Source organism: Neomonachus schauinslandi, chromosome 13 (assembly GCF_002201575.2).
Source record: "Neomonachus schauinslandi chromosome 13, ASM220157v2, whole genome shotgun sequence".
Lineage (NCBI taxonomy): Eukaryota > Metazoa > Chordata > Mammalia > Carnivora > Phocidae > Neomonachus > Neomonachus schauinslandi.
This window is the reverse complement of record NC_058415.1, coordinates 71,535,225-71,550,053: the sequence shown is the minus strand read 5'-3', so window position 1 is coordinate 71,550,053 and position 14,829 is coordinate 71,535,225. Positions and strand designations below refer to the sequence as shown.

The 14,829-nt window shown below is 38.7% G+C and overlaps 1 protein-coding gene across 2 annotated transcripts in view; it reads left to right on the top strand.

Annotated features, from left to right (window-relative positions):
- LPAR1 (lysophosphatidic acid receptor 1) overlaps window positions 1–13,825 on the top strand; it is a 130,198-nt gene extending 116,373 nt beyond the window's left edge. For both annotated transcript variants that reach the window (XM_021691339.1, XM_021691340.1), the window contains exon 4: window positions 13,473–13,825. In XM_021691339.1, coding sequence (XP_021547014.1) covers window positions 13,473–13,774 — 302 coding nt within the window. In that variant the 3' untranslated portion in view covers window positions 13,775–13,825. The remainder of the gene's footprint in view (window positions 1–13,472) is intronic.
- Window positions 13,826–14,829: the final 1,004 nt, after the last annotated feature.

Below are 14,829 nucleotides of genomic sequence, written 5' to 3'. Positions count from 1 at the left end.
CCTTCGAGGTAACTACTGTTAACAATTTGGTGTGTGTCTTTCTAGACTTTTTGTAATGTGTGTAGAGTACGGACACATATAAGTACCTATTGCAATTTTATAATAAATGGAATGGTGTGTGGTATAACTTTACAAATGTATAGTTCGCCTGTCTTCCTATGTGGATAAATACATGCAGCAACGTCTGTCTGTGTGCTGGCTGTTTCCTGCTCCACTGATTTATAATATTGAAGAATGTTTAAATTTATGATTTTCTACCATCACAAACATTGCTTCATTGAACGTTCTGTATTCACAATTTATATGCTGCTTTCAGGTATTTCTGGATGATACATTTTTAGACTTGGTAGATAGAAGAGGACATTTTAAGTTTAGACATTGCCAAATGGCCCTTCAGAAAGATTGTCCAATGACTTTTCTGTCAACAATATATGGGTGTGCCCGTTTATTAATTACTCATCCTGTCATTAATAGAATTTTAAATCTTCCCCAGCCTGCTAGCTATTCTTTTTAAGATAAGAATATCATATTTAACACTGATGAGCTTTAGTTCTGAAATCAGAAGGGGTGGCTCACATTTCATTCCTGCACCAGAAGACTCAGCCCCCAGCCACAGGCCGTGCTGGACAGCTATGGGCCTCCCTGGCCCGAAGCCTTCACTACCACTAGGGTGACTGCATGGTTCTGAGCCAGCTGGACATGGGCTCCCTGCCAGTGGATGGGAAGAAGAGACTAAAAGATGGTCAGTGCTGGGCTTGGTCATTCTCTTTCTTCATCTCAATCACTTTTCCTCCCTCCCTCCCTCCCACCCATCTTTCTCCCCCTTCCCCCTTTATTGAAGGATAATTGGCATCTAACAAACTGCACATTTTTAAAGCATACCATTTACATATAACTGACAATAATCAATGCTTGATGTAGCATTCTAAAAATACTCTTATGAGCATATATGTATATGGGGGGTGGGTATGCATATTTGTGTACACACAGAGTATAGACCTATTAACTTTACCTTAACCAACATGGTTGTTAACAAAAAACTTTTTAAAACATAACAATTAATGCCAGTAGTCCCTTTTCTCTTATCCACAGCAAAGCTGCCTAAAAGCATTGTCTATTCTTGCAGTATCCAGTTTCTCCTGTTCACTCTTGAATCCACTCCAGTTAGGCTTTCATTCTCAAGACCCACTGAACTCTTATCAGTGTCCTCGGCGCTAAATCCTTTATTTCGGTTGCTTGCAGGCTTCCTGACTCCTCTCTCTCTCTTGAACATCCATTCTGTTAGCAAATTAGATAAGCTTGACGGTCAGCATACACTTGCGATCACCTTCCCATGTTCAAAGCCATCATTGTCTCTCCTCTGGATTTCTTCATGAGCCTCCAGCCGCTCTCCTTGCTTCCACACCTGCTCTCCCAGTCTCCAAATGCCATCCCCCTCTAAAAGAGATTTTATTTCTTTTGTTGTCTTTCACATCCTTTCTGGAACCTGAGCTCAATGAGAGGAGAGATTTCTTTCTTTTTGATTCACTGTGGTATCCCCAGTACCTAGGAGAGTACCTGACATATAATATACACATATATTTAGATGAAGAAAAAAGAAAGCTAGTAGACTGTAGCTTTAAGGCCAAGTAATGCAGCTCTTGACAGTTATCAAGAATCAATTGGTTTTTGCTCCTAAAGCCGTTTATGCCAGAATTATTATAATAATAGTGTAACTAATTATTACATTATTGAATAAAAATGAGTACAACAAGATGATTCTGGGAAAACTGAGGTGGATATTTAGTTAATATTTAATGACAGCAAGTTGCAAAAAGAAATTGCTTCAGATTTGCTGATGAGAACAGCTGTATGTTTGGAGAAAACCATAAAAAAAGTCTGCAAGATTTTTGTACTCAAACCGCTTTACAAGAATTTTCAAGTTCTGGCTCCACTTTGAAGGAGCCAATTTGGAAGTAATATGGGTTGCTTTAGGGCTGTGGCTTTGCATGGAGGAGGATGCGGAGCTCAATTAGCAGACCCATATTCACATATAGGGCCTTGGCTCTATGTGAAAGGATTGGCAAATGAGAACACAAATTTGGTATTTTAAGTTCAAATAGAACATTTAAGTATCATTTTTATAATTTCATGTTCTAGACATTTTTTAAATTTATTGATAACTTCAGTTGGGGCTTATTATAGGGCATCTGTGTTCGTATTTGCACAGGCTTTTTTGGTTGCTGTTGTTAAAGCATAATTGATAGCATATTATACATATTTGGCATAATAGCATATTATACATATTTCATCTTTTTTTTTACTTGACAGTGTATCTTGGAGATCATTTGGTATCAGTCAGGATAAAATATCTTAATAACTTTAAAAAGTTGAACTTTATGAATACAATGTATCTTTCTTCTCTACTTGTGATTACCTAGACTATTTCTTATTTTTAAAAATAAACATTGCTGAGAAACAAGTGTTGGCGAGGATGTAGAGAAAAAGAAACCCCTGTGCACTGTTGGTGGGAATGCAGACTGGTACAGCCAGGGAAAACAGTATGGAGGTTCCTCAAAAATTAAAAATACAATCACCATATAATCCAGTAATTCCACTACTGGGTGTTTACCCAAAGAATATGAGCACACTAATTTGAAAAGATATATGCACCCTATGTTTATTGCAGTAATATTTATAATAGCCAAATTTTGGAAGCAGCCCAAATGACCATCGGTTGATGCATAGATGAAGAAGATGTGGTGTGTGTGTATATATACAATGGAATATTACTCAGCCATAAAAGAGAATGAAATCTTGCCATTTTTAACAACATGGATGGAGCTAGAGGGTATAATGCCAAGTGAAATAGTCAGAGAAAGACAAATACCATATGATCTCACCCATAGATGGAATTAAAAAAAAAAAGAACAAAGGGAAAAAAAAAAAAAAAAGACAAACCAAGAAATAGTTTTAACTACAGAGAACAAACTGTTGGTCACCGGAGGGGAGGTGGGTGTGGGGGGGATGGGTGAAATAGGTGATGGGGATCAAGAGGACAGTTACCATGATGAGCACCGAGTAATATACAGAATTGTTGAATCACTATTTTGTACACCTGAAACTAATATAACACTATGTTAACTATACTGGAATTAAAATTAAAAATAATGCTGCAAAGAATTCCTTGTACATGCGCAATTGTATTGTGTGTGAGTATATCTATATGACAGATTCCCAGAAGTGATATTGTTGCAGTTTATTTTGAAGGCTTTAGAACTGATAGACTTTTGTTCAGGATTTATGCCTTAGAATTTGCCTTGTGATATTTAATCTTGTTTTGTTAGTTTTGAGCAACCAATATTTTGCTCGGAACTTGTAGTTAAAATAATTGAAGTTCATGTACAAAAATATGTTTATGATTTTAAATCTGGAACTCTTTAGCCTAAATCCCCACTTCCCAAATGAATGATTGCTTTTATAGCTTTTTTTTTTTTAAACTTAAGTTTTTGATAAAGAGATCTCTTAGGCACACAGCTATCATATTCTAGCAGAACAGACTGTATCTCCCTCCTGTTCTGCCAAGAATCTGTGCTTTGTAAATATCAATCCAGAACATTTAGCAACTGTAGGAGGGATAGCCAATATTGAAAAGAACAATTATATTTACCATTTCTGCTGTTCTTTTCATATCTTTTGGCTATTAAAAATGTATTTAAGGGCACCTGGGTGGCTCAGTCGTTAAGCGTCTGCCTTCGGCTCAGGTCATGATCCCAGGGTCCCGGGATCGAACCCCGCATCGGGATCCCTGCTCCGCCGGGCTTCTCCTTCTCCCACTCCCCCTGCTTGTGTTTCCTCTCTCGCTGTGTCTCTCTCTGTCAAATAAATAAATAAAATCTTTTAAAAATAAAAAATAAAAAATAATGTATTTATACATATATATTTATACACATACAATTTTTAAACATTTTTAGGTTGCAAGACTATTTCACAAAATTTGCTGAATTTGCTTTTAGGTTAAATTTTCCCCCTGTTTTGTTACTAAGGAAATGAATTATAAATGAATTTTCATTACATTTCTTCGTCCTTGAAGTTTGTCTCTTGAGTAATACATATCTTGCTGATCCATGCCAGTAGTTCATGAACTGTAAAGAATAAAATCCGTAGGATGCTGTCATCAGCTACATTCTGTGAGTCTTTTCAACCAGATTTTAGTACTAATTTTTCAGACTTGAGTCATTTTGGGAGAATCTTAATTCATAGCGGAAAAATTAAATATGTTACGAAACCAATTATGAATTCCTTGTTTATGTTGCAAAACTGATTATAAATTCCGTGTTTATGTTGAACTTTTGCTAGGGAAAGATTCTGGGGGGTAGATTTTATTTATCTTTTTAAAGGAATAAATATTATTCAAATTACCTTGGTAACAGCTGGACCACAGTCATGCAGTATGTTTAGTATCACTTTCTGAGTTAGTTGACGTTGGTCTGGAGTTGACAACATTGATTTTCAGTGAGATTTATCATTTTAAAAATAAGGGGTGAAGTTTGCTTTTTAAAAAAATTTGCAATCACTGGGCTTAGAAGGCAAAACGGATTTCACTGTTCTGAGAATGGTGAATTAGTTTCTATGTGAAGAATATGTTAAATGGCATCCTTTTTGTTTGGGTCTCAGAGTTTAGTGTATGTCTAAGAAAATAGATCTCATTGTTTTTTTAAAGACACTAAAATGCAGTGACTGTTCTGGATGTGGGTATGAATGTGTGTGTGTGTGTGTGTGTGTATATATATATATGCATACATATAAATATATATCCATGCACATACATATACATATGTGTTACGTATACATTCATATAGTGTGTGTGTGCATATATATAAATCGTATATATTCTTATAAGTTTAAAATCTGTCATTTAAGAATAGTAAGCACTTGCAAGAAAATGCTTTGGTAGGCATTTGGAGGAGCACTGTTTTTGGTTATTAGTGGGTGGTAATGCCCTGGTGAGCCAGTCTTGTCCTCAGCTAGTTCACCGCAAGACAGAGCTGGGTAGACATCAGAAAACATGTTTAGGGAGGAAGGGGAGAGATGGTGATCCATTCTTTTTTTTTTTTTTTTTTTTGACAGAGAGAGACAGCCAGAGAGGGAACACAAGCAGGGGGAGTGGGAGAGGGAGAAGCAGGCTTCCTGCAGAGCAGGGAGCCCGATGCGGGGCTCGATCCCAGGACCCTGGGATCATGACCTGAGCCGAAGGCAGACGCTTTAACAACTGAGCCACCCAGGCGCCCGAGATGGTGATCCATTCTAACATAGTTTCATATGCATTGGTTTTGTTGAAAGTAAATTCAAGCATTTCCTGTTTTGTATGCTTATAGAGACCTAAGGGGTCATATACTACTCTGGGAGAATATTAGCTACAGCTGGAAGTGGGGTATGTCTGTGGATGTGTAAGGACATATAACTCATTGCGTCTTTAGTTTACTATACCTGTCCTTGATTTCTTAGAATTTGGAGCTAACAAGATGGCCATGCTATTTCTGTATTATTTGAGCATTATTACAACCTCATATTCACTGTTCATAGATAAGAACTTTCAGAGGAGTGCACTTCTGTCCATGTGATTGTCTAATAATACAGCATTTTGATTACCCATTAGATGGCATCACTGGATATTTTAGGGATGGGACAAAGCTGGCTCAGATGGCAGTTGACTTCCCAGAGGGTCCCCTATTCAGGAAAGTCTCCTGCATCGTGAACAGACATTCCCTGAAGCATGCTGTCCCTGCAGTGGATTTGCGTGTACTGCAGTATCTTACTTTGAAACTGAAGTCCTCCGGGAAACACGAAACAGCTTCAAATAAATTACAGTTAATATCCTCACCGATTCAAGGGGATATTGTATTGACTAAATTAGGGTACATCACTACATAAAAACACCAATCAGATAACAAAATAATCGTCCTCAAGATAAAAGATCTGTTTCCCTTCCCTTCCCCATCACTAATAAACAGTCATTCCATGTTAATTTCATATGCAATCAGAAAAAAGGCCCACACTTAGAATTAAAAAGAAGCAACATTTTAAAAGTGCAAGATCATATACTAAAGCATCTCTAGACTGCAGGACTCTAAGTGATTTTTAAAATTTCCTATTTATATTTTTATGCATTTTCCAAACTTTCTATAGGGGAAACAAAATGTAATAATTCAAGGAATTAGCTTCATACTGTTACTTAGATATCAATCACTGAAAGGAAAGCAGCTGATACACTATGCTGGGAACAAAAATTAGATTAATGAGAATTATCCTTATCCTCTCATAAATTATGAGTTTTCCTTGAGGTGAGCAAACTATTATAAATTATCAGGACATAAATATATGAAAACAACACACCAATACAGACATGACACTTGGAAAAGTGTTGCAAATATTCACATTTAATATTATGCATGGATACTGATTATGATAAGTGATTAGACGTGTACTTTATGTTCTAAGAAAATGGTAAGACATTATATGCCAAGGCATAGAATATATTCTCGCTCCCCACTCCCTGATAGCTAGGGCATGGGTATGAGACCTAATCATGGCCTGTCAGAGCCCCTGCATGGAACTTTGAATTCTGAGGGATCAACACAAAGGTGTGTCTGGTCAGTCAGTGACACCGCAGAATCCAGGGCCTGATGGGGCAGCAGCATCCTATTGAACTATTCTTACAGCAGCAACATGGGTAATGCCATGTCTCCCTTCATTACTGACCAAACATATTTCTCCAGAACTCCAGAGATTCCATAGATAATCTGATATCCATCAGGATTGTTAACAATAGACTTGTTTATGTTATAGTAACAGATGCATATATGGAGAGACTCTTGCCTCTAGAATCCAGCCTCATGCCCTTTGGAACGTGTAGTAACACCCATTCAAAGACCTTGTCTCCTGTTGGCATTAATGTTTATTTTCCAAACCTTATTCAGTGACTTAATTACTAATTAATTTTCCTTGTTTTGGATGTGTCTGTTGGGCGGTTACATGTGACTGATGTGTGACAGATATATTGAATGGCCACTGTATGCTAGCTACTCTTCTAGATGCCGGAGATCCAGACATGACAGAAACTGCATTTACTTCCTTTACAAAGCTGACGTTCTCACTGAAGGAAGATAGAAAATAAACATGTCAAATCACTAAGAGAATTTTGGGTATAGATAAGTGATAGGAAGAGGACAAAGTATGAGTATAGCGGGGAGGGTGTGCAGCATTAGTTAGGATAACCAGGGATAGCTTTTGAGGAAGTGATATTTAATAGTAAGTAAGTAGATGTGAAGATCTCCAGAAGGAGTGTTCCTAGGTAAAGGAACCATAAATGCAAAGGTCCTGAGACAGAAATGAGCTTGGCGCATGTGATTAGAATCTAGTGAATGAGGGATGAGTGGAAAGAGATGAGTTGAAGAGACTGGCAGGGGCCAGTCCTATGGAGCATTACAGATCACAGAAAGGATTTCAAGAAGAAACCTTTGTAGGATTTTAAGTAGGCAAGTGATGTAATATGAATTGATTTATGCTTATGAAAGATCACTCTGGCCATTCTGTGCAAGCTTTGGGGAAGAAGCATGGAGGAAGAGGAATTGGTTAGGAGCCTGTTGCAATAGGCAGATGAAAGGTATTGCTTACTTGGCTAGGGTTGTAGCCATGGAGAAGTGGTTTCTCCCAGCCAGTGTCAAGCACAGATGCTCTAGAAGAGGTGAAACTGGCTAGCAAGCCACTTTAGCATGTGCTTTCCAATGTCCAGTTGCAGGATGAGATTTACAGTCTGTTGTAAGATATGGAGCAGGTATGTGTATGATACTCAGTGTTTAACGTGAAAGAGAGCATCAAATGCCGAAGTGAAGCGGGGGTGGGTGGCGTTCTCCTGTGTATCAGCCAGCATTGCGTTGCCGAAGACAGCACTAGCTAAAGCTTTTATCCAGGAATATTCAAAGGAAACATAATGAGTATTCTGTTCTGCTTTGAGATCTATATGTTGTTAAGATTTTTAGAAATGTAATCTCTACACCCAACTTGGGGCTCAAACTCCCAACCCAGAGATCGCAAGCTCCACCAGCTGAGCCAGCCAGGCGCCCTGAGGATCTGTATGTTGCTAATGTCCTTCCTTAAAGGATAAACGTTGCTCTCAGGAGTGAAGGAAACATTAAAGTACAACACACGATGAATGAAATCATGCAACTTTAAATGTATGAAGCATTACTATGACCATGAAGAAGTAGAAATGCATTATCTTCTCAGTGTTCTAGGAAATGGATCTTCTAAATAATTAGGTTACTCTTATAGAAAAAACTTTAATTTCAGAAAGTCATTTACATCTCCTTTGCAATGACCCCTTGACTGCTAGACCTAGGAATTAGCTAGGTCTATTATCTAACGTAGCCTCTTTTAAGATACATAGTTTAGGAGGATTTTTTTAGCTACCCAAATTGTTTATGTGTACCTTAATAGCAGAAATCATAACATAACTACAGAAATTGGACTAGATTCTGGGATACACAGTTTAGTGGCAATGGAAGGAGTGTATGTATTTGAACACTTATATTCCCCTTCAACCTCAGACCGTTTCTTAGATCCTTTGAGAAACAAGAACGAGGCCAAAGAAGAGGTTGACTGGAATATACCAGTGGTGTGGAATTGAGTTAACCTTGACTTGTTTTAGATCTGTGGGATGTCTGGTTTTTTTGGTAAAAACACAAATTTGCCAGCCAGACTGGAAATGTTTTCTGGTTTTTCTTCATTAAAAATCTTGGGCTCCCTCCCTAGCGGTCTTCTCTGTCAAAGACTTTCTCTCTTTCACTTTGGTTCTGATGTTCCGTATGTAAGCAGAGTTCAACTCGTTAGGGAAAAGCCACTCTAGAAAAAAGACTCTAATTGTGAGACCAGATGGTAAGCATTATTGAGCTGATGAGGTTGTGTAGATTTGAGGGAAGGTGTGGTAATACGATCTTGTTCTGCAGCTGTGACCCGTTGTTCCAAAACAGCCTCTTTCCTCCCTGCTTTTTATGCCCGCATTCCAGCACCTCTCCTTCCATCTTTGTGGGCACGGGGCCCCTCACAGATTGATTTGACAGATGTGTAAGGAAGGAATGAAGCTTGTTCTAAGAGCAACTTCAGCTATTTTATTCTAACCCACGGGTAGAATAAAAGGCCTTGGAATCTCTCTCCCCGTGTTACTTGTAAATTGGCCAATAGTGCAGAATGTAACCACTCTTGTTCAGCGTGCTAGGAGACGGTTTCCCAGGACTCAAATTGCCATGAGCCTATCATGTCCTTAAGGCATCTGCATCTGAAGTCCGGCAGGTGTCTCAGACCACAGATCAGTAAACTCATGGTCATCCTCTGTTCTCCTCATCTCCCCTCAGAAAACCCTGATCATCGCTTTTCCCTGTTTTCCTCCTTCAGTGAAAGGTAGCAACCTTCTTCCTTCACCCCAGTGGAAAATCTAGGAGTCACACCCAAACTCTCTTTTATCTTACCCATTTCATGCAGTCCATCTCCTAAATACTTTACTAATCCTTTCATACTCATCCCCATTGCCACTGCCCTGATTCAGGCTTTTATTATTTCTCCTCTGGAATTTGGAAACATCCAATGTTTTTGTCCTTATTTTTATCCAGATCATTTTCTTCTTCCACTCTATGATAGTGTTCCGTATTCAGTGAGACTCTGACTAGGAAGGCCAATGACATTAAAATCTCATGGGGGAAGTACAGGTGAAGATCATTCTTTCTTATAAGCCCTGCAGGCTATTGTAATGTGTGGTAGGCCTGAGAACTAGTGTGCACACTAGAGAAATTTCACATGTCTTAGCCAGATACACAAGGCCTTCGTGACCTTGGACATCTTATCTTCTGCCACTTCTGGCTTCTGACTTTATAGTAAATAACCATAAAGGACTTATGCTTCCTCTTACTTTCCTAATGTTGCATACAGTTCCTTAGTTTATGCCCCGATCTGTGGGAATATGTCCATCAGAAATGTCCTGGAAATATACAAGCCACATAAAGCAGTGTTCCCACTGAATACTGCATCATTTTATGCCCCGATCTGTGGGAATATGTCCATCAGAAATGTCTTGGAAATACACAAGCTACATAAAGCAGTGTCCCCACTGAATACTGCATCATTTTATGTGCCATCTTGGTCTAGGTATTGAGTTGACCCATGAGAACCTTCAGAATGATTTAGGGGTCCCATGCTTTTCTGGGTTCCCTCTCTTTCCCTTCTTCTCATCCTCCTTATATTCAACTGCAAGGCCTTGGAATCTCTTACAGTCGGGGCAGTTTCATCTTGGAGCTGCCAGGTCTTCTACAGTCCAAAACATTTTTCCACGTTCTGCCCTTTGGAGGATATCTGCTCTGGTGCAGCTACAGCAGCCTTTACTCATGCTACCCACAATGCGTGTAGGTAGTATAGTCAAGCAGATGCACGGCGTCTAGAGAGCTTTTACATGTTGTATCTTAAGGTGATCCTCACCACACCCTGTAGAGTAGGCAGGGAGCTGTCACTTTTCCACTTTACTGATGCGGAGATGGAAGTCCTTTTGACTCTTATTAACCTGCTATTGGTGTGCACTTGAGTCTCTGCAGATTAGGTGTTCATAGGGTCCATAATGCACATCTCAAGTCCTATCACCCAACTGAATTATGGTTGGCTACTTAATACCGAAAGGGCCTGAGTGTAGTTTGTTCTTGTTTTTAGAAGCTTGGGGGTAAATCCATAATTTGAGCAAACTTGATTTCATAACATTCACTCACTCTTTATTTTATTGTTTAAGGATTTTATGTTTTAGTCATCTGCACCCAGCATGGGGCTCGAACTCACAACCCCGAGATCAAGAGTCACACGCTCTGTTGACTGAGCTGGCAGGGAGCCCCACTCGCTATTGTTTAGAAGCCTCAGCCCCTTGGGATTTTCCAGGCCCCCTGTTCTACTTCTGTAGTCCATCTTCACTTTGGGGCAGTTTGGTCCTTGGCACCTCTGTGAAAGAGAAGGGAAGGGGAGAAGAAGGGAAAACTGTATGATTGGTTTTAGTTGTTGATTTTTGAGGCCTTTACTGCGAGTCCCTCGAGTTACTCATTGAGTCTTGAAGAACCAAAGAGTATTGAGACTGTGTGGTTGGGCCTGATCACGGTTCTATAAACAGTTCCTTTCAGCGAATAAGGGAGATGACTCTGAGTTCCTCAATGAAGCGTCCACATGTATTAGCTCCTGTGTCAGGCTCGTGTTGCTCACTTCCTGTCTCTGATCTCGCAAGCCTCCTTGCTTTTTTTTTTTGTCTAAACGTAAGACCCGTGGGTTACTTTCCGAGACTCTGGCTTTTATTGAAAAGATCTTGCTCCTTTTGAATTTAAAAATCAGAAGAAGTTCTAAACAACAGATGACCGTATCTGAATTCTGTCACTTGAAGTCTGTGAGAATAAGGATGTTCCCTTCTGCTGCCCGGGAGGAGAAAAAGATCATTTTATTTAAAATAAATCTGTTGAGATGCATGTTGCTGGTATCTAATCAAGTTCTGAATTTGAGTTCAATTAGAGCTTTGATAAAAGAAAGGGAAAGGAAACTTGCAAGAATGCTGTCCCATTCATGAAGGGCCTGCATGTTTTTAGTTTCCAAGTAAATGAAATAATGGGACCATGCATTTTCCATCCAAGCATTTTCCACCCTGAGAATAATTCCCTTCCTGGCTTCTCAATGAATAATGCATTATTTCTGAAACCCAAGAGGCATTCCTTTGATTTCCCTTTATGTTTAGCTTTCTGAGTGATTTTCAAGCAAGGAAATTCAAGGACTTGGAATGAATGCTTTATTAACATTTTTACTTGAAGTTCAAATAGCTCCTTGGCTATTATCTCCTGATATTTGAAATATTTTTTTTTCTCTCTAAGGAAAGTCTAAGGTATTGTATTTATTAGAAAATGAAGCACCTTGGACGGCCTTCAAAGTGAACAGCAGTTTAAAACCAATACACATTTGTGTTTTCGAACAAAGAGCTTTATGGGGGTATTTTCTCCTTTATTTTCATTTCCCTGCTGAATAGTTTCAAAAAAGAAAGCTCACATTAAAAAATGGGCTGTTTGGAGACTAAATCTCTTGTGTTTACATTTTACTAAACTCACTCCTTGAGACTGGTCCAGATCCATGACCCCGGTCCAAGTCTGGATCTACTTAGGCCAGTGCCATTTCCATCTGAAGATTCAGATGCACTTCGGGGGTCATCTCTGTTCCCTGTCTGTTCACTGTGGAGCCTGATTACACGTGTGGGGTGAGCTGTAATGGGTTGTGATGGTGCCCACTGGTTCTGTTGACCCATGTCCTCTTGGCTGAGGATCCCCAGCAGATCCTGGGGTAACATGGTGGTAGATTTGGGTGCTGTTTCACAACTTCCATTTCCCCTGGGAGCCAAATTAGTGATTTGAGGAACAAAATCAGCTGAAATTAAGAATAAAGACTGTATTTCCATTCTTTTGACAGTTCTAGTAAAACCTTAACAATTCAGAATAGCTGGGAAGAAAAGAAAGTTGATCTAAATTAGTAAAAACATTTAAAGCATAAAATTTGGTTTAAAATATTTAATTTTATGAAGTTCAGGAAGCAGGAATGTCACCTAGTATTTTCTCAGTTCCTTCATCTGTATGAGGGGATAATGGTTTCTCTGACGGTTGTGTACAGAGTAAATGAGTTAGTATTTTTAAAGCATATAGAACACCTTTTAAATGATTGCTGAATAAAAAATAAATATCCATCTTATTGTTGGAAATTTCTATTTCCAAATAGGCCCATGATACTGAGCAGATAATAACAGTATTATTGTTGTTACTGCTAAAATATATACTTAACAATTATTTTCTTAGCACTCATTTACTCTTCACAACAAACCTGATGAGGTATGATCATTTCTATTTTCCACATCAGAAAACTGAAGTAAGAAAATAATTGCCTAAATTCACCCAGTTTTTTTAAACAGCAAAGCAAGGATTTGAGTCCCTTCAACCTGAATTCAGAAATTGTGCCTTAAATTAAACATTAAAGGATATTTGTCACAGGCTTACCTTTTCCCCCAAAACAATGTTATACCGCTATAAACCCCACGGTTGTAGGTGTTGAAGTGTATATCCCCAATGCAGTCTTTCATGTCTCAATTGCTTAGCGAACTCAGTGTTTTGCTTAAAGTAGTCATCACCACTGTCTCATAAATACTCAATTTTAGTAGGATCTGAATCAATGAGATACTATTAAATTATTTTAGCATTAAAACTTTCTTCAGTTTTCTTTTTCCCCCACCAGCAAATGAGCATTTCATTTCAGATGATCTGGTGGCTTTGAATCTCAGTATTTTTATACCGAACCCAAATCATTTCACATTACAGTTGCTTTGCTTCATAATTATGTACTTTTTCGTTCTTCCTTTTTAAAATCTTTTCCATCCCTGTCCTTTGTAGGTGCCTTTATCATCTGCTGGACTCCTGGATTGGTCCTGTTACTTCTCGATGTGTGCTGTCCACAGTGTGACGTCCTGGCCTATGAGAAATTTTTCCTTCTGCTCGCCGAGTTCAACTCCGCCATGAACCCCATCATCTACTCCTATCGCGACAAGGAGATGAGTGCCACCTTCAGACAGATCCTGTGCTGCCAGCGTGGTGACGGCACCAGTGGCCCCACGGAAGGCTCTGACCGCTCAGCTTCCTCCCTCAACCACACCATCTTGGCCGGAGTTCACAGCAATGACCACTCTGTGGTTTAGAAAGGCAACTAAGATGAGAAGCCAGCCATCATGGACGGAGGGATGAACAGCCTCCCCCCCGCCCCCAATGCCAGGGCAAGGTGGGGTGTGAGAGAGGGGGAGGAAAAATAAACTCATGTACTTAAACACTAACCAAAGGCAGTATTCGTCCCTAGACCCAATAAGACGTGAGATATGTTGAAAATAGGCTTACGTGACAACCCTCATCCTGATCCCCATTCCTTTTGAAAAGTAGAAAGTGGAGATCTTGCCATGGAATTCATAAACAGACTCTGGAGTGTCCATTTAGACTACGCTAACTAGACTTCAAATGATTTTTTGTGTGGTTTGGTGCAAGTCAGAATAAATTCTGACTAATTGAATCCACAACTTCATCCACATACAGGCTTCCCTTTTTTTATTTCCAGAGGATACATTTCATTAAATAAACATGTGTATGCCTATCAACATGCTTGTGATGGATAAGACTATAGGCTGTTTTTAAACTATCATAACTCCATTTTTTTCCTTGTGTAGGAAAACTGTAAATTAGAATGATTTTTTTAGAAAGCATGCATGTAATGTATGTATGCAGTATGCCTTACTTAAAAAGATAAAAGGGTATTGATTTTAAATCTTCTAGGACATAGAAGAACCTAGAGGTCAAAGCCAGTATTTGTTTAGGTTATGAAACAATGCTCTAATCCTAATATTACCTTCTTATCAAAGTGTTATAACACATGTAAAACAGGGAATGTAAGTTTATTACCAAAAGAAAATGTACTCTAAAAAAGGTCCTAGAAGATGAAACACAGTAATATTGTTCCCATATATTTATAATATCCAAGTACATTCTAATTATCAATACATCAGAGGAATGTTTTAATAGCCTGTGTTTTTTCTGTATTATAAAATAAGACATAGTCATTGTAGAAAACTTGAAAAATACAGAAATGTGTAAAACAAAAAAAAATTACTGGTAATATCACAACCCAGAAGTAACCACCGTTAACAGCTTTTCCCCCTGTGTATGCCTCTATGTATATTATATCCCTTTTTATATAATTTGGATCATA